Here is a 23,065-nt window from a genome sequence, read left to right on the forward strand (position 1 = left end):
TGGTACCCGTCCACCGTGAGGGCATCTCGGTCGGGTCAATCTCTCCATAACAGATCTCGTGAATCCAAGTAGAAGACTCTAGAATCCTTAGTATCTCTCTAGCCCTCGAGCTCTATAGCCTGTAGTCACGGTCTTTGAAAGCAAAGTGAATGAACCTGTGCCCCGGTCAATCCACAAAGAAGCATAGAACTCTCTAATCCTTGATGGAATATACCGACTAGTTCGTCCTAAGAGATCTGCCAGACCTAGCAGGTAGCTGAGGTGGGGATGGATCTACTCTCCTACAACTACAACTATAGCCTCTAAGGAGCACACTCTCTGAGACCTGAATGCCACACCACTATGGAGGTAGGCATTGTAGAAATCCTCCTACAACACTATGTAGAACTGCTCTGAAGCTCTCTCATCCCTCTGAGGTGGGAACCACTGCTCAAACTCAACAAGGCATAGCTGCTGAACCTACCTTGTTGTGGCTTGCCCTCAAGTCTAAGTGGACCACTGGCGGTGGACCCTATGGTCTAGGAGGTGGACAAGAACGACGTCTCTATGTCTCGGGCCTCGATGACACTTGAGTGCGAGTACGGCTGGAATGTCAAAGCCATGGCTGCTTTGTCTGCTCTGCTTGCTCCTCTGACTATGAAGTAGGCTCCTCTACCGCTGGCTGCTCTGCCCCCTCAGTGCCTAGCTCTCGGCCTTCAAGGTGAAACTAGGCCTTACCAATGTGAACACCACTCCCTCTACCTCCTCTCTCAGCACACTCTACTGCTGCTCTCTCTACCGCTGTCACCACGCTTGCGCTTCTTCTTTGTAACCATCTTCTTTGCCCCCTTCACCTTTTCTTGCTCTGTTAGACGAGGCAGACGCCTCTCATTATCACCGAACCACCCCTGATGTTCATGCAACGAGCCATGCCTGTCACTGCAAGAGATCAACTACCACAGAGGGATAAACTACCACTGAGAGAAAAGACTGACAAAAACACTGCTCCCCCTATCACTGACAATCGTTGACAAGATCAACTACAAGTACCACTACCACTAACTATGCCATCGTTGCCCACTAACACTTGCGAGGCTTGGCCTCAATCCATACTCGCGAGCTTGGCCTCGAGTTTATCTGCCACTGACAACTGACAAGCACCGACTCGCCGCCCCTGACACGTTGCATGGATATATATATATATAAGCAACATATAATACTAGAGGAGTGAAGTTCATGTGGAAGCAAGCAATTGGTAAGAATGTGGAGAAGGCTTGCTACCTTGGATGAGACAAACCCTGTGAAAAGATAAGTCACTGACCATGATGTTAAGACAAAGCCACTGTGCACATAAACAGTGTCACAAGGGATCAAAAAGAGTTGTAGTGCTGATACAGGCAAAAGACCAGACACATAGCGGGCACGGTAGAGGCTCACCCTGAGAATAGCTATTGCGGTCAGGGAAACGCCAGAGCACGGCTGCTGGTCGTCAAACCAGGGCACTGCAATAGAATCAGCGAAGAAGGGGATCAAGACAGTGCACTGGATTTGGTTGAGACATTATGACGAGCACCTAGCGGGCGTCTAGGGAACTCACCCAGGGTGAAGTTGAAGCTAGCCTAGGGAACGCCGGAGCAGCGGCTTAGACCACTGAGAGAATGCACGCGAGGTCACCTGACAAGAAGAGGACAATGGTGAGACTCGGTGAAGATACCCAGTAGCGAGGAGTGATGTGGGCGTGGCACAAGGATGTGAGCGTAGGTGCGTGGTGCACAGATGGCCATGGTGGCTAGGCGAGGCATGGGCGCAGCTGGCGGATGCGATGGTGTGGGCAGGACGGCGTAGATGGAATGCAACGCGTGGCGACGAGCGGTTAGGGTTAGCGGCGACGCTGCGTACGAAGAAGTTAGGGGCGTGGTCCAACTCATTTTGGAATGGAAAGATGCCTACGCCCCCACTTGACAGAAGAGAGTGACAGATAGAGGCAATTGCCGAAACGGGAAAGGGAAGGCACGTGCCCCACATGTCAGTCGGAGTTTGAATCAAAATGCGCGAACACTGTTGTGACCCAATGTAGCACCCCTGGTGTTAGCCACTTGCTAAGCAGTGGATTTGAGCTCAAACATGATAGGTTAAGTGGTAATCAGGAGCTTTAGTTCCTTATCTCGGAAGTGGTGATAAAGATGTTAGGTCAATTTATAGGAATGAGCCCAACTTGAACTTTTGGGAATAGACAGAACACTTGGTGTTTAATGGTAAACCTTTTTTCCAAATGTATGCCTGAGTAATGATAAAGGTGCCCCTTTCATGTGCCTCACATCTATTTTCATCTACATTGACTATTGAAAAAGTTTCATGAAGTTTGGAGCCAAGAAGTCACATGAAATGATAAATTATAACCTTTCTGGAATTGCTTCGTTAGGGAATGGAAACATGGGATGTTTACCAAACCTTGCAACCTTGCTCAAACAGTCCTAATTCAACTCATGAACAAAAGTTATGAAAGGTTCATGTTGAGCAAATGTCAAGAAAATGCTTCAATGGACCAAAAAACATAATTTTAAGCATATTTATGATGCTGCTTTGACACAAGTAAAACTTTGACTTCTGTACCAGTGGTAGGGTTTGACCATAAATGAAACTTGTAGTTTAGTTTGTGTGCTACAAACTTTGTTTTTAGACCAAGGGCTGAATCTATGTCGAAGCTTGTCAAACAGAGGACTCAAGAGTGAATCTGCTACTGTTTTTAGCCCTAAAAAATATTCCAATTCTGGGAATTTCAGTAGCAATGACGGTTAACGTCTCGCGTTCTCGTGTTTTCATTAAGTAACTTGAGTTGGTCCACAAATAAGAGTTGGAGCTAATTTCATGAAGAAGGTCTGGAAAGAAGTTGGATCAAGTTTGATCATGTTTTGACCAAGTAATTGGAGCTCAAGCAGAGCAAGGCTTAAACCTCGTCAAGTCATTGACAGTGTCAACTTCGGGCTTAATTAGCCGCTAATGGAGGACTCTAATTGCCATATACCCTTAATATGGATGGAAGAGCAGCTAGAGAAGAGCAACTTTGCCTTAAGCCACTAGGCCCGAATATGCTTGGAATATCTAGAAAAATAGCATCCAAGTCGGGCAGTCTCGCGTGTGCCAGGTGTTCGATGGAATGACTTAGTGGTGTCCATGCAAGGGCAGCGCCCCCACCTCCATTGCCACGCGCCCCCTGCCTCTACACACGCTCGAGCTCCCTCTCAGCCTCACCTCTGCCACTCGCACTGCTGCTCACTCTCCATGCTTGCTCTGCTCCCTCTCGCTCTACTGCCGCTAGCGCTCGCCATGGCAGCAGCGCGAAGCTCGCCTAGGCCACCGCTATTCCTCTCCTCTGCACTATCTCTATACCAGCCAGCTTTGTCATCCCTTTCCACGTGTTGCGCTGCCTCCGCCGTGATGCTTCCCAGGACACGCCATCGTCTGCTGCCCCGAGACACCAGAGCAGCTGCTGCTGCAGCCGCCGGCACCCGTGGCTTAGCCACTTGGGTTGCCTATGGGCCGAGCAGCGCCCCTCTACAGGAGCGCCTAGACCCGGCGAGCCCCTAGACCGCCGCTCCTGGCCGACAACGATCACCACCGGCCAAATCGACGTCGCCAGCGTGGCTCTGCTTCGTTTCTATACAAAGGTTGAAGAAGAAGGGCAAACATTGGAATAGAAACTCTTTGCAAGGTTCCTGATGCAAGCACGTCAAAGAGAGAACTTTTCAGTTATGGGCTTCAGATGAAAAAGTGTTTTTCCTTTTCTTTTTCTTATATGCATATAATCGGTTGAAGCTTTGAAAAAAACATATTAATTCATAGAAAAATTATAAAATAGCAAATGAAGATGTATTGGATCCTTGTGAGTAGATCTACACAGTAGAGTCATAATATGATTTGTGTTAGTACTAAGTTTCTCCTATTTTTATTTATTTATTGTAAATTAGGGTTTTCTAGGAATAAATTCATATCTAGAGTTGTGGTGCTCTAATTACTGTGAAATTTTTATGGTAGGCTACTGATGCTATATGTGTGTTATGTTAAAAATTTCAGATTCATTGGATGCAATATAATTGATTTAACTTGTTTAGTGCTTAATAAATGGTTTTAAATAAGTTATAATTTTTATGAAGGTGTAAAAATAGAAAATGTTGTTCCTCAACCTTTGTATAATGTTGTGCTACCATAATAACATATAATATGGCCATGTGTTTGCAAAAAATATTGAATTTCATATTTATCTTGTTCTTACTTGTTTATTGATAATTAAGATTTATCTTTTTCATAGTAATTAAATTATAAAACCTGAGCATGTAAAATCTATGCATTAGCCATGTTTGGATAACATCTACCACTCATAAAAGTCTCAGCCCCTAAACTAGTTGTTCTTGTATAGCACTAAAAATAATATATATGTTGCAATATATAAGTAGAGGATGAAAGTTTATTAATAGATACATGTGTTTATGCCATGTAATACTTCTAATAATTGGTGCTAAGTAATGTGATTGCTTGGTTATGATTAGGAGCTGCATATATATCAACAAAATGTTAGTTGTTAACAACATAAATGATAAATGCATATAGTTGTATCTCTGCTGTTGTGGCTGCTAGAGCAGTTAGCAGTATGGTGATGATTTCGTGGCCTAAATGATATTTTCTGTTGATATGTTGAATACCAAAGTTGTACATAGTTTCCTAATATTGCTTGTCCTAAAATTTTGTGATTTTAGGCCTGATGGATTAGGAGTTATGGATTTTACAACTTTGTTGTCAGCTTTTGCATGTGCTCTGTATAGATTTGAATGATTATATTGTTTAGCTTATTTAAACATAGAATCATGTATTGGTGATAATAGAAGAGTTGTAGTTCTTTTGTTAATATTTCCAAAATGTCTAAGAGCGCAACTTTTGCTGACCTAGAACTCCGGTTATAGCTGTACAAAATAGAATGGCAGGTTCTGTCCAAATCTGGACAGAGATATCTTCATTGGGTTGTTTAATCTTATTAGCTGTAAAATCATCTTAAGATGATAATAAGAAAGTTATAAATAACTTAATAAGATTTCCTGAAAGTTAAGAATCATATTTGTTGGATGATTAGAACTCTAATTATGCATTTCTAAAGTTCATGTCAGTTTTTTGTCCTAGTTTGTGCAGATCTGCTTGTTAGTGTTTTTCAACCTTGTTAACCTTTGAATCATCTCTAGGTGTAAATAACAAAGTTGTATACAATTTCTAAGATTTTTAGAAAGTCTAAGATCACCTTTCTTTGATACCTATAACTCCAGTTATGGTTGAAACAAGTGACTTCTGTGTTATTGTCCAGATTCTGTGCATGTACTAAGTTGATTGCATTAGCTTACTCTTGTTTGGCTAAACATGTTTAGTTAATTCTTGATTGATGAATGCTTGTAATAGCTAAACTTTAGTTAACTTGTGTGCCATGTTTGATGTGCTTGCTACCTTTTTATAATAGATTGTGTGACGTTTAGTTAAACAACTCTAGGTGCAATGCCTTCTTGTGTAACCTTGAGCTTGTTTTGAATGCTTTTATATGATGCATCCCTTGTGGCCATTCTTTGTATTAATATCTTTGCATTGTGCATCTTATTTAGGTACGCTAGATGAACCATGTGAAGGGTGGAAGGACATGATATTGGAGTCGAACCAGAAGACGATGTTGGTGGATAAGTCCCAAAGATGGTGTGTTGGTGGACGGATCCAGAAGATGGAAGGACCCCAAGAGTTCATGCCTGAACTAGAGATGCTCGTCAAGCAAGTGTCATCTAACAAACACTGACCTAGTGTTGGATCCCAAGCAAGCCCTAGAGCATTCTAAGTCTCCTACCCTCTCTTTTTACAAATGTACATAAGTATAACTTTTGTATGCTGCATTAGGTGATAGGAGTTGAATGAAGCCGTTGGTACATATTTCCTACCTTGTCCACTATATATATAAAAGCCGGTACCCTTACTAGATGAATAGGCCAACCCATGCTTAGCCATGCTTAGACCTATAGAAGTGGGTGATTTCATGTCACCTGCAGTATAGGTGGATACCTGGTCACGGTTGGCTATATTTGCTATCGTGGAAAATAGCCATGTGATGATGAATAAATGGAGACAGGACGTGATCTGGTGATTTAGAGGCAGCAGGATTTGCATATTTATCCCGTCTATGTTGGTTAAGGACCGTATCATTATGGGACCTCATGTCATTTTGAACGCAGCCTCTCACTTAGCTGGCCGGATAACTCGTTTCGACTGCGAAGCCGAGTAGCTCAACTCAAGCCAGGCCTCGTTCTATACAAGTTTGCACACTGGAGGTAGTAAGGATGTGTGAGGAGCCGAATGTGAATCCAAGGAAAGGCTAGGCCTGAGCATCCTGGCAGCTGGTTAGTCCCTGAGGGTGCGGTGCTAGTCGAACCCACGAAGTTGAGTCCTGAGTTGTACCAAAGGTGACCCAACGCGACCTCGACGGGGGAAGTGTGGGTTTGTGTTAGGATTTCTACCTAGCTGGTTGCAATCGATTCGAATCACCGTCTCTCTCGAATAGTGAGAAACTTGACTGAGCCTCGTCATCGTAGTAACGCTGGATGGAACATGATGGTTATGATGATTATATGATAACCTGGATATGGTTACTAATGTTGGCTTTAGCTTAATCAAGTGATTGCTCTAGAATAGGTGCAAAATTAGCCATAATAAACCACACCATAGTCTAGAAGAGTTTGCTTCATGTAAAGGATTTGTGCACAAGCACCCACAGCAATGTACTCTACCTCGGTGGTGGACAAGGTCACACTATTTTGTTTCTTTGAGGTCCAAGACAAGAGTGATCTACCAAGCAAATGATACCCTCCGGATGTGCTTTTTCTATTAATTTTGCAACTGGCATAATCTGAATCGGAATAGCCAACTAGTTGGAATCTAGCTCCTTTGGGATACCAAAGACCAATGCTTGGTGTGTGCTTAAGGTACCTAAGGATTCTCTTAACGGCAACTAAGTGAGCTTCCTTAGGATTAGCTTGAAATCTAGCACATATATACACACTAAACATGATGTCAGGCCTAGATGCGGTCAAGTATAACAAGCTACCAATTATAGAATGGTAGAGAGTTTGATCAACTAATTTACCTCCCTCATCTAGGTCGAGATGTCCATTTGATGGCATTGGTGTCTTGATTGGCTTACATTCATCTATTTTAAACCTCTTGACAAGATCCTTGGTATACTTCTTTTGAGAGATGAAAATCCCTTATCTCATTTGCTTGACTTGAAAACCAAGAAAGAATGTAAGCTCTCCAATCATAGACATCTTGAACTCCTTCGACATCAATTCATCAAACTCTTTGCAATAATCTTCATTTGTTGAGCCATATATGATATCATCAACATATACTTGACAAATGAAGATCTCTCCATCAAGCTTCTTGATAAATAGTGTGATATCGACCTTCCCAATGGTGAAGCCCCTCTCAATGAGGAAATCCCAAAGGCGCTCATACCAAACTCTTGGGGCTCGCTTTACCCCATATAGCACCTTGGACAACCTATAAACATGATTAGGATATCTAGGGTTTTCAAACCTGGGAGGTTGATCAACATAGACTAGTTTATTTATGAAGCCATTTAAAAATGCATTTTTAACATCCATTTGATATAATTTCATTTCATGATGTGATGCATATGCAAGGAGGATATGAATAGCTTCAAGTTTTGCAATCAGTGCAAAGGTCTCTCTAAAATCCAAACCTTCAACTTGAGAGAACCCCTTTGCAACTAGACTTGTCTTGTTCCTCACAACAATGCCTTGATCATCTTTCTTGTTGAAAGCTCTAGTTTGGTTTAGGTGAATTGATGAAACAATAAGTGCTAACCTAGTTTATCAAAGTGATTATGAGATAGATAACACTACTCCAAGTGTTGAAGCAAATGAAGATCATGACATGATGATGGTGATGCCATAGTGACGATCAAGTGCTTAGACTTGGGAAAGAAGAAAGAGAAAAACAAAAAGCTCAAGGCAAAGGTGAAATTGATAGGAGCTTTTTGGTTTAAGTGATCGAGACACTTAGCGAGTGTGATCACATTTAGGATCGATAACCATACTATTAAGAGGGGTGAAACTCGTATCGAAATGCGGTTATTAAAATGGCACTAGATACTCTAACTCATTGCATATGCATTTAGGATCTAGTGGGGTACTAACACCCTTGAAAACATTTATGAAAATATGCTAACACATGCACAAAAGTGATACACTTGGTGGTTGGCACATTTGAACAAGGGTGGTGAAGTTTGGGGTCAAAAGGAGAAGCTTCGTATTGACCAGACTCTAACCCCACGTCCGATCAGTGGCGCACAGTGAAGGCCGTCGTCGGTCCCTTGATCGAACGCTGAAGAGAAAGAGGGACCGAACACGCAGGGGGTGCGCCCAGTCACCTAGTGACGTACATTGATGCAAGCAATAGAGAGACGCTGAGTTGACCTAACGCTGGCCTGGGTCCGGTCATGAGCCACCAGATGCGTCCGGTCATGAATTTCCGTCTCTAGAACCTTACTGGAAGTGACTGGACGCTAGGCGATAGTGCATTCGGTCCTACACTATAGTGCTTCTAGTAGTAACTTAACACGTGGCACAAAGTAGACTAGCCGTTAAGATTGGGCGCTCAGCATTTGAGGCTGATGATATGTGGCGAGCATCGAGTGACCAAATGCTAGGGTCCTACGTCCGGTCAACCTGACCGACGTGTCTAGTTAGCCCGTGTTTCACTAAACAGAGGAGCCAACAGCTCTATTCATGGGGGCTCTCTATTTAAGCCCCATGGCCGGCTCAAACTCACTCTCTTGGTCATTTGCATTGACATAGCAACCTTGTGAGCTTAGCCAAAACCCTCCCACTCATCTCTATCATTGATTCATCATCTTTGTGGGATTGAGAGAGAATCTAAGTGCATTACTTGAGTAATTGCATCTAGAGGCACTTGGTGTTCGTGTTTCGCTGCGGGATTCGCTTGTTACTCAAGGTGGTTGCTGCCACCTAGATGGCTTGGAGTAGCGAGGATCATCGAGTGGAGGTTGCTGATTGTCTCCGGCTCCGATTGTGGTGATTGTGAGGGGTTCTTGACCTTTCCCCGGCAGAGAGCCAAAAGGTACTCTAGTAAATTGCTCATGACTTGTGTTGATTGCATGGCACCCTTTTGAGGGTTTGGCATGTGATGCCAATTAGCGCGTGAACCTCCAAGTGAGTGAATCGCCATAATGAGGACTAGCTTGCCGGCAAGCAAGTGTACCTCGGTAAAAATCATTGTGTCATCATTTGATTCTGAGGTGATTGGTCTTCATTGGTATTCATTCTTGTGATTGATTGGTTCATTTCTCGACTCGATGGTATAACCATCTTGCTCTCTCTTTTTACATTATCGCAAACTAGTTGTCAAGCTCTTTAGTGTAGTTAGTCGTGAGAGCTTGTTAGTTAGTGTAGCTCTTTAGTTAGCCTTTGAGAGCACACTAACTTAGTATAGTAACATAGCCATTGTGTGGATAGAGACTATAGAAACTAGAATTGTGGTAGGTGGCATGCTTTTTAGTAGGCTTGCACAACACTCGCTTCGCCTCATATTTGTCTAACTGGTTTGCTAAGTGTTGTTGTAGAAATTTTTAATAGGCTATTCACCCCCTCTAGCCATTAGGACCTTTTAAGTGGTATCAGAGCCGTGATCACCGTGATTTGAGGCTTAACAACCTTCGGTGTCAAAATGGCTCAAATCAACAACACCAAGAAGCCACCCCAATTTGATGGCTCAAACTATCCCTATTGGAAGGCTAAGATGACAACATATATCAAGTCAATCAATAGGAAGGTTTGAAAAGTGGTAGAGTCCAAGATTGAGATAGAAGATCCAAAGAATCCCACCGCCGCAGAAGAATTGCTTCTCCAATACAATGCCATTGCTCTTAGTGCCATTCATGATGTCATTGATGAGAGAACATTTGAGCAAATCAAGAACATTGAGATAGCTCATGAAGCTTGAAAGAAGTTGGAGGAATCATTTGAGGGCACTCAAGCTATGAAGGGTGCCAAGGCATATATCCTCAATAAGAAGTTTGCTAGTTTCAAGATGAAGGAGGATAAAAGTGTGCCGGAGATGTTTCATAGGTTACAAGTGCTTGTCAATGATCTCAAAGCACTTGGTAAGAAGGTGGAGGACAACGACTTCTCCCATAAGTTCTTGAGATGCTTACCCTCAAGATTTGACACATTGGTCACTATTCTAGTGAGGAGTGGTTTGGACACCATGACACCAAACCAAGTATTGGGAGATATAATAACCGATGATACATATAGAGATGATGATGAGAAGGAAGAAAAGAGGGAGAAGAAATATGACAAGAAGAAGAGTGTGGCGTTCAAGGCCACATCATCCAAGGGCAAGGCAAAGCAAGAATCATCAAGTGAAGATGAAGACTTGAGCTTTGATGAGATGGATGATGAGAAGATGGCTCTCTTTGTCAATAGATTTGGCAAGTTCATGATGAAGAAGGGCTGCTATGCTAGAAGAAAGAAGTCTTCATCCAAGAACAACGAAGAATCAAGAAGGTTCTTCAATTATGGAAGCAAAGATCATCTTGTTGCTCAATGCCCATACAATAGCGATAATAGTGATGACAACAAGAAGAACAAGAAGAAGGACAAGAAGAAAAAGAAAGAGAAGAAGGACAAGATGACCTTCAAGAAGAAGAAGAAGAAGAAGGGTGGTTCATATGTAGTCACTTGGGATAGTGATGCTTCATCAAGTGATGATGATGATAGTGAAGATGACAAGACCACCAAGAAGAAGGCACTTGCAAGCATTGCTATCAATGAGAAGCCTTCTCTCTTCGACATTCCATCATGCTTCATGGCTAAGGTCACTAAGGTACAAACTTGTGATGATGGAAGTGATGAGGAACATGATAATAAAAATAAAAATGAGAGCGATAGTGATGATGATGAACCAACTAAGGATGAATTACTTGACATGCTAGATGATGCTAAATAACACTTTGACATTTAGAGAAGGGAATGCAAAAGCTTGCGTAAGGAACTAAAAGTCCTTAAGCAAGCCTTTGATGAGCTCAGTGCATCTCATGAGAGGCTAGAGAAAGACCATGAGAAGCTTGGCAAGGTTCACAAGAAGCTTGAAAAAGCTCATTCCTCTTTGCTTACTGAACAAAATGAGAAGAAGCATGTTGAGACATGTGATGTAGGCTTAACTTGTGATATAATTGATGAATCATTCTATAAGCATATCATTGTTGCTCCCACTAACTCTTCTTGTAGCACTTCTACTTTCACCTCATCTAGTAGTGATGGTTTTACATGTGATGCCTAACTAATGGTTGAGAATGAGACCCTTAGGAAGGAGGTCAATGAGCTCACTCACACCTTGGCTAAGGCCTATGGTGGTGAGGACCGCTTGCTTATGTGTTTGGGTAGCCAAAGAGCTTCTCTCTATAAAAAGGGATTGGGCTATACCCCCAAAAAAGGCAAGGCAACCTTTGCTCCTCACAAGACAAGTTTTGTGAAGAACAATGGTCGATTTTGCACTAGTTGCAAGCAAGTTGATCATAAAGAGCATGAGTGCAAGAACAAGAGCAAAAATACTAATGTATCCTCAATTAAGATTAATTCTTTTTATATGCTTACTAAGGGTACAAATGGTGTGAAAGCTAAGTTCACTGGTACACTATGGATGGGCTCAAAGAAGAAAGTCATTTGGGTTCCAAAGAGCTTGGTCACTAACCTTCAAGGACCTAAGCAAGTTTGGGTACCTAAAAAGAATTGATCTTCTTTTGTAGGTCAATTACAAAGCCGGAGGAAGGAATTGAGTTCTTGATAGTGGGTGCACTCAACACATGACTAGTGATGCAAGAATGTTCAACTCAATCAATACCAATGGCAATGATGGTTATGATAGTATCACATTTGGTGACAATGGCAAAGGCAAGGTCAAAGGGCTTGGTAAGATTGCAATATCCAATGACATGAGCATATCCAATGTGTTGCTAGTAGAGAGCTTGAACTTCATTTTGCTATCCGTGGCTCAATTGTGTTATCTTGGATTCAAATGCATATTTAGGATAGATGATGTAGAGATCATAAGTGTAGATGACTAACTTGATCTTCAAGGGCTTTAGATATGAGAATCTATACTTGATTGATTTTAATGCTAGTGAAGCTCAATTATCTATATGTTTGTTCACTAAGTCTAGCATGGGTGGGTTATGGTATAGAAGGCTTGGTCATGTTGGCATGAAACAATTGAATAGATTGGTCAAGCATAACTTGGTTAAAGCTTGAAAGATGTAGTGTTTGAGAAAGATAAGCTTTGTAGCTCTTGTCAAGCCAGAAAACAAGTTGAAAACACCTATCCTAAAAAAGCATGACGAGCACTAGTAAGGCATTTGAGTTATTGCACATGAACTTGTTTGGGCCAACTCAATACACTAGTATTGGTGGCAACAAATATGACTTTGTGATAGTGGATGATTACACTAGATATACATGGGTATTCTTTCTAGTGGACAAGAGTAATGTGTTTGCAACATTCAAATCAGTTGTTAAGGGCATTCACAATGAGTTTGAAACAACCATCAAGAGAGTTAGAAGTGACAATGGTAGTGAGTTCAAGAACACTAGAATTGATGAGTTGTGTGATGAATTTGGAATTAGACATCAATTCTCGGCCAAGTACACTCTACAATCAAATGGCCTTTGTGAGAGGAAGAATAGAACACTCATTGATATGTCAAGGTCTATGCTTAGTGAGTACAATATGAGTCAATCTTTTCGGGCCGAAGCTATCAACATGGCTTGCTATTGTAGCAACCGCCTCTATTGTCATCCATTAAAAGAGAAGACACCATATGAGCTCTTGAATGGTAGAAAGCCCAACATTGCATATTTTTGGGTCTTTGGTTGCAAATGCTATATCATGAAGAAAGGCACTAGATTGGACAAGTTTGACAAGAAATGTGATGAAGGATTCCTACTTGGATACTCAACTACTAGCAAAGCATATAGAGTTTGGAATTTGGATAGTGGTACTCTTGAGGAAGTTCATGATGTTGAATTTGATGAAACCAAGGGTTCCCAAGATGAGAATGAGAACTTAGAAGATGTTAGAGGCATTCAACTTTCAAAAGCCATGAAGAATATGGATGTTGGTGAATTGAGGCCTAGGCAAGTGAACGATGATGAAGATGAACAAGTGCAAGTGCTCTCTAACACAAATATGCTAGACGATACAAATCAAGCTAGTACAAATGGCTCTCATGACAATAAACAAAATCAAGTGGCTAGTACATCATCTCAACCAAATGATCAAGCAAGTGCAAGTGATCAAGTTTCAATACTCCAACCAACCAATATTGCAAGGCATCATCCATTGGACACTATCATTGGTGATATTTCAAGAGGTGTGCAAACTAGATCAAGATTGACTTCATTTTGTGAGCATTTCTCATTTGTGTCATCTATTGAACTAAAAAACATAGATGAAGCATTGAAGGATGTTGATTGGGTGAATGTTATGCATGAAGAATTAAATAACTTCATAAAAAATCAAGTATAGGAATTAGTAGAGAGACCAAAGGGACACAATGTGATTGAAACCAAATGGGTTTTTAGAAACAAGCAAGATCAAGATGGGATAGTAGTAAGGAACAAAGCAAGATTGGTAGCACAAGGATATACACAACTTGAAGGTCTTGACTTTGGAGAAATATATGCCTCGGTTGCTAGATTGGAAGCAATTAGAATCTTCTAGCCTATGCTTATGCCCACAACATCAAGCTCTATCAAATGGATGTTAAGAGTGCATTTCTCAATGGTTACATCAATGAGGAAGTATATGTTGAGCAACCTCCCAGTTTTAAAGATGACAAGAAGCCCAACCATGTGTACAAGTTGAAGAAGGTATTGTATGGCTTAAAGCAAGCACCTAGAGCATGGCATGAGATATTGAGGGACTTCTTACTCTCTAAAGGGTTCATGATGGGAAAGGTTGACACCACTTTTTTACCAAGAAGATTGGAAAAGACTTATTTGTGTTGCAAATCTATGTTGATGACATCATATTTGGATCAACCAATTAAGATTTTTATGAAGAGTTTGGAAAGATGATGACTAATGAGTTTGAAATGTCTATGATTGGGGAGCTAAGTTACTTCTTTGGTCTTCAAATCAAGCAATTGAAGAATGGTACATTTGTGAGTCAAGGCAAGTACATCAAAGACATGGGCCCCGTTCGGCTTGCTGAATCTTGGCTGAAACTGACTGAAAAACATTGTTCTGACTGAATTGTTGTAAGAGAAAAACACTATTTCAGCTAAAAAAACAAGCCAAACAAGCCAGATATGGGGTAAGCCGAACGGGGCCATGCTCAAGAAGTTTGGCATGAGTGATAGCAAAGCCATTAGCACACCAATGGGGACAAAAGACAATTTGGATAGTGATGCAAGTGGCAATATGGTGGATCAAAAATTATATCGGTCTATGATTGGAAGCCTACTCTATGTAACCGCATCAAGGTCGGATGTCATGTTTAGTGTATGCATGTGTGCAAGATTTTAAGCCTCACCAAGAGAAAGTCATTTGAAGGCTACAAAGAGAATATTGAGGTACTTGAAGCATACACAAAATGTTGGTTTGTGGTATCCCAAAGGAGTAAAGTTTGAACTAGTTGGTTACTCTGACTCGAATTATGCGGGATGCAAAGTTGAAAGGAAGAGGACCTCGGGCACATGTCAATTATTGAGAAGATCACTTGTTTTATGGTCAGCAAAGAAGCAAAATAGTGGTGCATTATCAACCACCAAAGTTGAATACATATCCGCCGGTAGTTGTTGTGCACAAATACTTTGGATGAAGGCCACCTTGAATGACTTTGGAATCAAGTTCAATAAAGTGCCATTGCTATATGACAATGAGAGTGCAATCAAGTTAACCAACAATCCGGTTCAACATGCAAGAACAAAGCACATTGATGTCCGCCACCATTTCATAAGAGATCAACAACAAAAAGGGGACATTTGTATTGAAAATGTGGGCACCGAAGATCAACTTGCCAATATATTCACCAAGTCATTGGATGAGAAAAAGGTTTTGCAAGCTAAAGAATAAGTTGAACATATTGGATTTCTCAAATTTGTGTTGATGCACCCCCACTTATATGACATACCTCTCCTTCGAGCAATCTAATGTAAAAGTTGATTGGCATGGTATACATCCTTACTAAGGACATGATTAGTGTATCTAGTCATGTTTCACATTTAATAGACTCATTTATGAAAATCAAATGAATTTGATAATTGTATGATACCACTATTGCTTCTATGCTTGACTTGATCTAGTGATAGCATATGACACGTTTGTGGGCATGTAAACCTAGTGTTTGATCTAGAAAATGAGCTCTAAGTGTTTAACTCAACATGGTACAAGATAACCCTTATTTGGAGATGTGAAGAAGCTTGTCCTTAGATCAAACCGAGTTAAATATCTTTGGCAAATGATCTAGATTGGATCAAATTTAGAAAAATGATCCTCACCCCATTGATTGACATTGATAATCTCAACCTATTTAAAATTAAACCTTTGTGGTTATTGATGTCAAAGGGAGAAAAAGATAGTGAGAAGATAACAAAGGGGGAGAAATTGACATAGGGGGGAGAGATATGACAAAGTAAGGGATCAATTAAAATTTTCAGCACACAAGTAGGGGGAGCAAGCTCATAAACTTGGTGGATACATTTGAATGAGCATTTCATATGTTTCCTTGCATGGCACAAGTTTTAAATTTCAATATTCATGCTTATGTGGTGTATGCTAGTTGTAGGTTTGAATGATAAAATGAAAAACTAGCATGCAAAAGTTAAGTAACTAGACTCATGATCATATTATGAAAACTAGACCCTTGCTTCTAATGTTGATCTCATGGGGTATTCTAGTTTTTGTGTATGTCTAGTTACTCATGGTGCTAAGGATGGTATATTGGTGCACTCTGATTGGTATCACGCTTCAAAGGTCCATCTCTTATACCTTAGCATCTTTTGGTAGACATTGTCTCCTATATTTTCTATCTAAGCATATATGCAAGTTTCAATCCAAACTCTTAGCACATATGTAGGGGGAGCAATTGCTACCATTTGGGGTTCATGAAACTTGTCCATATTCTTTTACACATGGTAAATATGATTGGGCAAGCAACATGGATTCAATTAAATTTTAATTCATATCTTTGTGAAAGGGTTGTCATCAATTACCAAAAAGGGGGAGATTGAAAGCTATAGTTTTGTTTTGGTGAATTGATGAAACCCTAAGTGCTAACCTAGTTTATCAAAGTGATTATGAGATAGGTAGCACTACTCCAAGTGGTGAAGAAAATGAAGATCATGATATGATGATGGTGATGCCATGGTGATGATCAAGTGCTTGGACTTGGAAAAGAAGAAAGAGAAAAACAAAAAGCTCAAGGCAAAGGTAAAATTGATAGGAGCTTTTTGATTTAAGTGATCGAGACACTTAGCGAGTGTGATCACATTTAGGATCGATAACTGTACTATTAAGAGGGGTGAAACTTGTATCGAAATACGGTTATCAAAATGCCACTAGATGCTCTACCTCATTGCATATTTAGGATCTAGTGGAGTACTAACACCCTTGAAAACATTTGTGAAAATATACTAACACATATGCATAAGGTGATACACTTGGTGGTTGGCACATTTGATCAAGGGTGGTGAAGTTTGGGGTCAAAAGGAGAAGTTTTGTATTGTCCGGACTCTGACCCCGCGTCTGGTCAGTGGCGCACAGTGAAGGCCGCCCTCAGTCCCTTGACCGGACGCTGAAGGGAAAGAGGGACCGGACATGTAGGGGGTGCGTCCAGTCACCTAGTGACGTATGCTAACGCAAGCAACAAAGAGAGGCTGAGTTGACCTAACGCTGGCCTAGGTCTAGTCATGAGCCATCGGATGCGTCCGATCGTGAATTTCCGCCTCTGGAACCTTACTGGAAGTGACCAGACGCCGGGTGACAGTGTATCCAGTCCTACACTATAGTGCGTCCGGTCATAACTTAACACATGGCGTGAAGCAGACTAGCCGTTAAGATCGGGCACTCAACATTTGAGGCTGATGACACATGGCATGCATCGGGTGACTGAACGCTGGCGTCCTGCATTCGGTCAACCTGACCAGCGCATCTGGTCAGCCCATGTTTCACTAGACAGAGGAGCCAACGACTCTATTCATGGGGCCTCTCTATTTAAGCCCCATGGCCGGCTAAAGCTCACTCACTTGGCCATTTGCATTGACATAGCAATCTTGTGAGCTTAGCCAAAGCCCTCCCACTCATCTCCATCATTGATTCATCATTTTTGTGAAATTAGGAGAGAATCTAAGTGCATTGCTTGAGTGTTTGCATCTAGAGACACTTGGTGTTCGTGTTTCACTACGGGATTCGCTTGTTACTCTTGGTGGTTGTTGCCACCTAGATGGCTTAGAGCAGCAAGGATCGTCGAGCGGAGGTTGGTGAATGTCTCCGGCTCTGATCGTGGTGATTGTGAGGGGTTCTTGACCTTTCCTCGATGAAGAGCCAAAAGGTACTCTAGTAAATTGCTCGTGGCTTGTGTGATCCTCATCTTGTGTTAGTTGTGCGGCACCCTATTGAGGGTTTGGCGTGAGATGCCAATTAGTGCGTGAACCTCCAAGTGAGTGAATCGCCACAACGAGGACTAGCTTGCCAGCAAGCAAGTGAACCTCGGTAAAAATCATTATGTCATCATTTGATTCTGAGGTGATTAGTCTTCATTGGTATTCATTCTTGTGATTGATTGGTTCATTCCTCGACTCGGTGGTATAACCATCTTGCTCTCTCTTTTTACATTACCGCAAACTAGTTGTCAAGCTCTTTAGTGTAGCTAGTCGTGAGAGCTTGTTAGTTTTGTTAGTGTGGCTCTTTAGTTAGCCTTTGAGGGCACACTAACTTAGTATAGTAACATAGCCATTGTGTGGATAGAGATTATAGAAACTAGAATTGTGGTAGGTGGCTTGTTTTTCAGTTGGCTAGCACAACACTCGCTTCGCCTCATATTTGTCTAACCGGTTTGCTAAGTGTTGTTGTAGAAATTTTTAAAAGGCTATTCACCCCCTCTCTAGCCATTAGGATCTTTCACTTCTTGTGGAACACCCACTTTGTTCCAATGACTCTTGCATCTTGTGGTCACTCTTCAAGTGTCCAAACTTCATTTTAGGTGAAGTTGTTCAATTTTTCATGCATGACATTTATCCAATCCGGATCTTGAAGAGGTTCTTCCACATTCTTAGGCTCAATGCAAGAAACAAATGAGTGATGTTCAATAAATAAAGTAAGTTTTTTAGAGCAAGTCATTACACCCTTTGAAGGGCTCCCTATGATGAGATCTTAAGGATGTGCTTGAACTAGAGGCGAATTTCTTCTATCAATCACTTGAGGAGGAGGTTGTGGAGCATCAACATCTTGATCTTGTGCCACCATTTGATCATGGGAGACATGAGTATCTTTATTTTCTACTCTCCCATCTTTATCATCATCTTGTGGCACATTTGATGAAGAGTGTGGATCAATCACATGCACTTTATCTTCATCATCCTTAGGCTTGATGTCTCCAACCTGAATATTCTTCATGACCTCCCTCAATGATTCATCACCTACATCATCAAGATTCTCATGTGCTCCATGGGAGCCATTAGATTCATCAAATTCCACATCATATGTTTCTTCAACCAAGCCAGTGGCATGATTAAATACTCAATATGCTTTGGACTTTGATGAGTAACCAACAAGAAAATCAATATCGTAACGTCTTTAGAACTTCCCTAGGTGTTGTTGCTTCTTGTAGATATAGCATTTGCAACCAAACACCCAGAAGAAAGAGACATTCAGCTTCTTCCCATTGAGCAACTCATAAGGGGTCTTGCCAAGAAACTTTTGAAGGAATAGGTGGTTGGATGCATAGCATGCGGTGTTGATAACTTCCATCCATAGATCTTGAGGTGTGTTGTACTCATCAAGCATTGTTCTTGCAAGAGTGATTAGTGTTTGGTTCTTTCTCTCTACTACACCATTTTGTTGAGGAGTGTAGGTTGCGGAGACCTCATGCTTGATCCCAACTTCATCACAATATACTTCAATATTTGTGTTGTCAAATTCTTTCCCATTGTCACTTCTTATCTTCTTGAGCTTCACTTTAAATTCATTTTGTGTTCTCTTGGCAAACTTCTTGAAACATAAGTCCACTTCGGTTTTGTCATAAAGAAAGAACACTCAAGTGTATCTAGAGTAGTCATCAACTATCACAATACAATAGAGGTTGCCTCCCAAACTCTTATAAGTTGTTGGTCTAAATAGATCCATGTGGAGAAGCTCTAACACTCTTGTTGACATGTAAGCTTTGGTTGGATGAGTGTTAGCAACTTGTTTGTTGGCTTGACATGCACTACACAACTTGTCCTTCTCAAATTTTACATCCTTCAAACCTCTCACCAACTCATTCTTCATTAACTTCTTGAGTGAGCTCATCCCAACATGTGCAAGTCCTCTATGCCAAAGCCACCTAAGTGATGTTTTGGTGAATAAGCATGTCTTCAAGTTTGCATCTTCGGATGTGAAATCTACTAGATATAGGTTGTTGTATCTAAAGCCCTTAAATGTAACTTGATCATCATATTTCTTTGACACAACCACTTGCTTCTCGGTGAACAAGCATCGAAAGCCAAGATCACACAATTGATCAACGGATAGCAAGTTGAAGCTCAATGAAGCAACATATAGCCCATTTGATATTGAGTGGTCATTTGATATTGCAACTTTACCCAATCCTTGTACTTTGCCCTTTGAATTGTCACCAAATGTAATTCTTTCTTAACCATCCACATTTTCATCTAGTGAGGTGAACATATGAGGCTCACTGGTCATATGTTGAGTGCAACCACTATCAATAACCCAATGACCTCCACCGGTCTTGTAGTTCACCTACATACACAAGAGATCAAGCTTGATGTTTAGGGACCTAAAGTTGATGAGGGCCCTTGACTTTCTCACTAGTGACTTAGCAACCCAAATTTGCTTAGGCCTATTCTTGCTTGGTGGACCTAAGAACATGACTTTCATCTTTCCACTAGAATCCTTTTTAAGCATATAGTGAGCATTGAAAGCAAAGGGTCTAGCATGCTTTGGCAAGGGTTGTGGTGGTGAAGTTTCACACTCATGAGCAAAGTGACCTTCTTGTCCACACTCAAAGAACCTCTTTGGTTTAGGCTTTGACTTGTATTGTTGATGTTGAGCTTTAGCTTTCTTCTCTTGATTTGCCAAGAATCCAATACCTCTTCTATCCATCTTCATCACGGTGTTCATAAGTAGCTCACTTTGGAGATATTGGCCTCTTGTGAACTTGCTCAAACTAGTCTTGAGATGTTCCTTCTTCAACTTGAGTTTCTTATTTTCTTCTCTAAGTTCATCATGAGTTGATAGCCTCTCAAGATTCTTCTCCATCTTGAGCCTCTTGTTCTCTTCTCTAAGCATCTTATTCTCAAGAGCCATGTCATGATCATTGTCAAGTGTCTCCAAGACAATTGTGTTGGTGGTTGCTAGCTTTTGAAGATCTTTCTTAAGCTTCTTATTCTCATTTTTGAGCTTGACATAATCATCATAATTGTCAGACTCAACCACTTTCTTGCCTTTGCTACTAGAACTTTACTCAATGCTCTCAACAATCAAGTCATCACATGATGTGGCTATATCAATCTTAACAACTTGGTTAGTAGCATCATGCGGTTCATTGGATAAATACTCATGAGAAAGCACATGATTATCATGATTAACTTGAGAGTGGTGTGTTCTTCTTTTAGCAAGTTGTATCTAGTGGTGAGCTCATTGTGTAACCCCTCAAGTTTATCATGTTTTTCTCTAAGCTCCTTTTTAGAAGTTTTGAGCTCCTTGGGCTTGGATAACACAATTTCATTTTCTTCTCTAAGCTCACAACTAGCTTTTTCGGCTATGTCACATTTTGCTAAAAGAGACTAATTCTCAAGTTTGAGCTTTTCATTTTTAACTCTTATCTTTCTTATGATTTTAGTGCAGTCATTTAGCAAGACAACTAGATCATCATATGAAGGTGATTCAAATTCTTCATGACTATCACTACCATTTTCGTCACCATTACTATCATCATCACTTTGTACCTTTCAATCACCTTTGGCCATAAGGCATAGGTGTGTAGAGGATGATGGCGGCGGTGGCAGTGGAGGTAGTGAAGTCCCAAACACAAGAGCGGCCACCTTCTCCTACTCATTATCACTTTCATCACCAGATGAGCAACTTGATGATTCAATGTCTATGAGCTAATCACCAACGATGTAAGCCTTGCCATTTTTGTTCTTGTGATATTCCTTTTTGCCATCCTTCTTCTTGTATGGCTTATTTTTCTTCTTCTCATCATCATCATCACTTGAGTCATCTTTCTTGACCTTGTACTTCTTCTTGTACTTGTCTTTCTTGGGCTTAGGGCATTGATGGGCTAGATGACCAAGTTGTCCACAATTGTAGCAATCCATTTCGGAGATGGGCTTCCTCTTGCTACTAGTGAAGAATTTTTTTCTTCTTTCCATCAAACTTGACACCATTCTTATTGAGCTTTTTGAGCATCTTGGTGGTTTTTCTCACCATGAGAGTAAGGCTTGCATCATTAATCTCATCATCACTTGAGCTATCATGATCAATTTTTGCCTTGTCCCTCTTCTCTTGGCTAGCCTTAAATGCCAAATCTTTATTCTTGGTGGAAGAAGAGCCATCTTGTGGAGTGATGTGCATGTACATCTCATGTGTATTGATCTTCCCTAATATTTGAGTTGGCATAGTGGTGAAAAGATCACCTTGATGAAGCACCATCACAATATGCCCATACTTGTCAATGGGGAGGACACTTAAGATCTTTCTCACAACATCGGATGGTTGCATTTGAGTGAGTCCAAGCCTACTTGACCTCCTCTACAAGAACATTCAAGCGAGAATACATTTCATTAGCACTTTCACTAGGAAGCACTTCAAATGAATTAAGCTTCTTCATCACAAGGTGATAGCGTTCCTCACGCTCACTCTTGGTTCCCTCATGGAGCGCACAAATGTACGACCATAGTGAATGGGTGTCTTTGTGGTTCCGCACACGGTTAAAGACATCCTTGCAAAGGCCTCTAAAAAGGGTGTTTCTAGCCTTTGCATTCCACTTCTCGTAGTCAACCTCATCACCTTGAAGGTTGGTGGGATCCTTAGGTTTTAGGAAGCCTTGTGAGGCGGCTCTAAGCACTCCAACATCTAAAGCCTCTAGGTATGCCTCCATGCGAATTTTCCAATAAGGAAAATCATCTTCCTCAAAGATGGAAGGGGGTCTATCCCCATGGGACATCTTGCTCTAGGCGGTTAAGCCTAATTTAAGGAGCACGAGGCTCCGATACCAATTGAAAAGATCAAGATGCCCAAGAGGGGGGTGAATTGGGATAATTCTAAATTTCTTGCAATAATTAAGCCCTACACTTAGCCCATTTCACCCCCTTATGCCTATAAGTGTTGCTATTGTTCTACCGCATAAAAGTTTTGCACTCTAGGTTCCAATCATACTCTAGTATGACAATTCTAAGAATGTAAAGACAAGAATTGAATTGCTCAAATGTAAATGCTCAAAGTAAAGAGATGGAGAGGAACACGTTGATGTTTTTTCGAGATATCGAAGAGTCACCACTCCCTAGTAGTCCTCGTTGGAGCATCCGTGCAAGGGTGTAACTCCCTCTTGATCCACGCAAGGATCAAGTACTCTCTATGAGCTTATTTTTTGACACTCCATTGCGGTGAATCACCCACAACCGCTCATACCATGACTTGTGTCATCCACAAGCTCCACCGGATGATCACCATGCTTTCAATCACCACCGAGCCATCTAGGTGATGGCGATCACCAAGAGTAACAAGTACAAACTCTCACTTGA

The 23,065-nt window shown here is 41.2% G+C and overlaps 1 protein-coding gene across 1 annotated transcript; it reads right to left on the reverse strand.

The window, feature by feature from the left end:
• Nucleotides 1-749: 749 nt before the first annotated feature.
• Nucleotides 750-21,640, reverse strand: LOC136495777 (uncharacterized). The gene is made up of 3 exons (XM_066491609.1): nt 21,440-21,640; nt 20,332-20,720; nt 750-918 (listed from the first exon to the last, which is right to left on the reverse strand). The coding sequence occupies exons 1-3, from the start codon at nt 21,638-21,640 to the stop codon at nt 750-752; spliced, it is 759 nt and encodes a 252-aa protein (XP_066347706.1).
• Between the last annotated feature and the right edge of the window lie 1,425 nt (nt 21,641-23,065).

Source organism: Miscanthus floridulus, chromosome 12, assembly GCF_019320115.1.
Source record: "Miscanthus floridulus cultivar M001 chromosome 12, ASM1932011v1, whole genome shotgun sequence".
Taxonomy (NCBI): Eukaryota; Viridiplantae; Streptophyta; class Magnoliopsida; order Poales; family Poaceae; genus Miscanthus; species Miscanthus floridulus.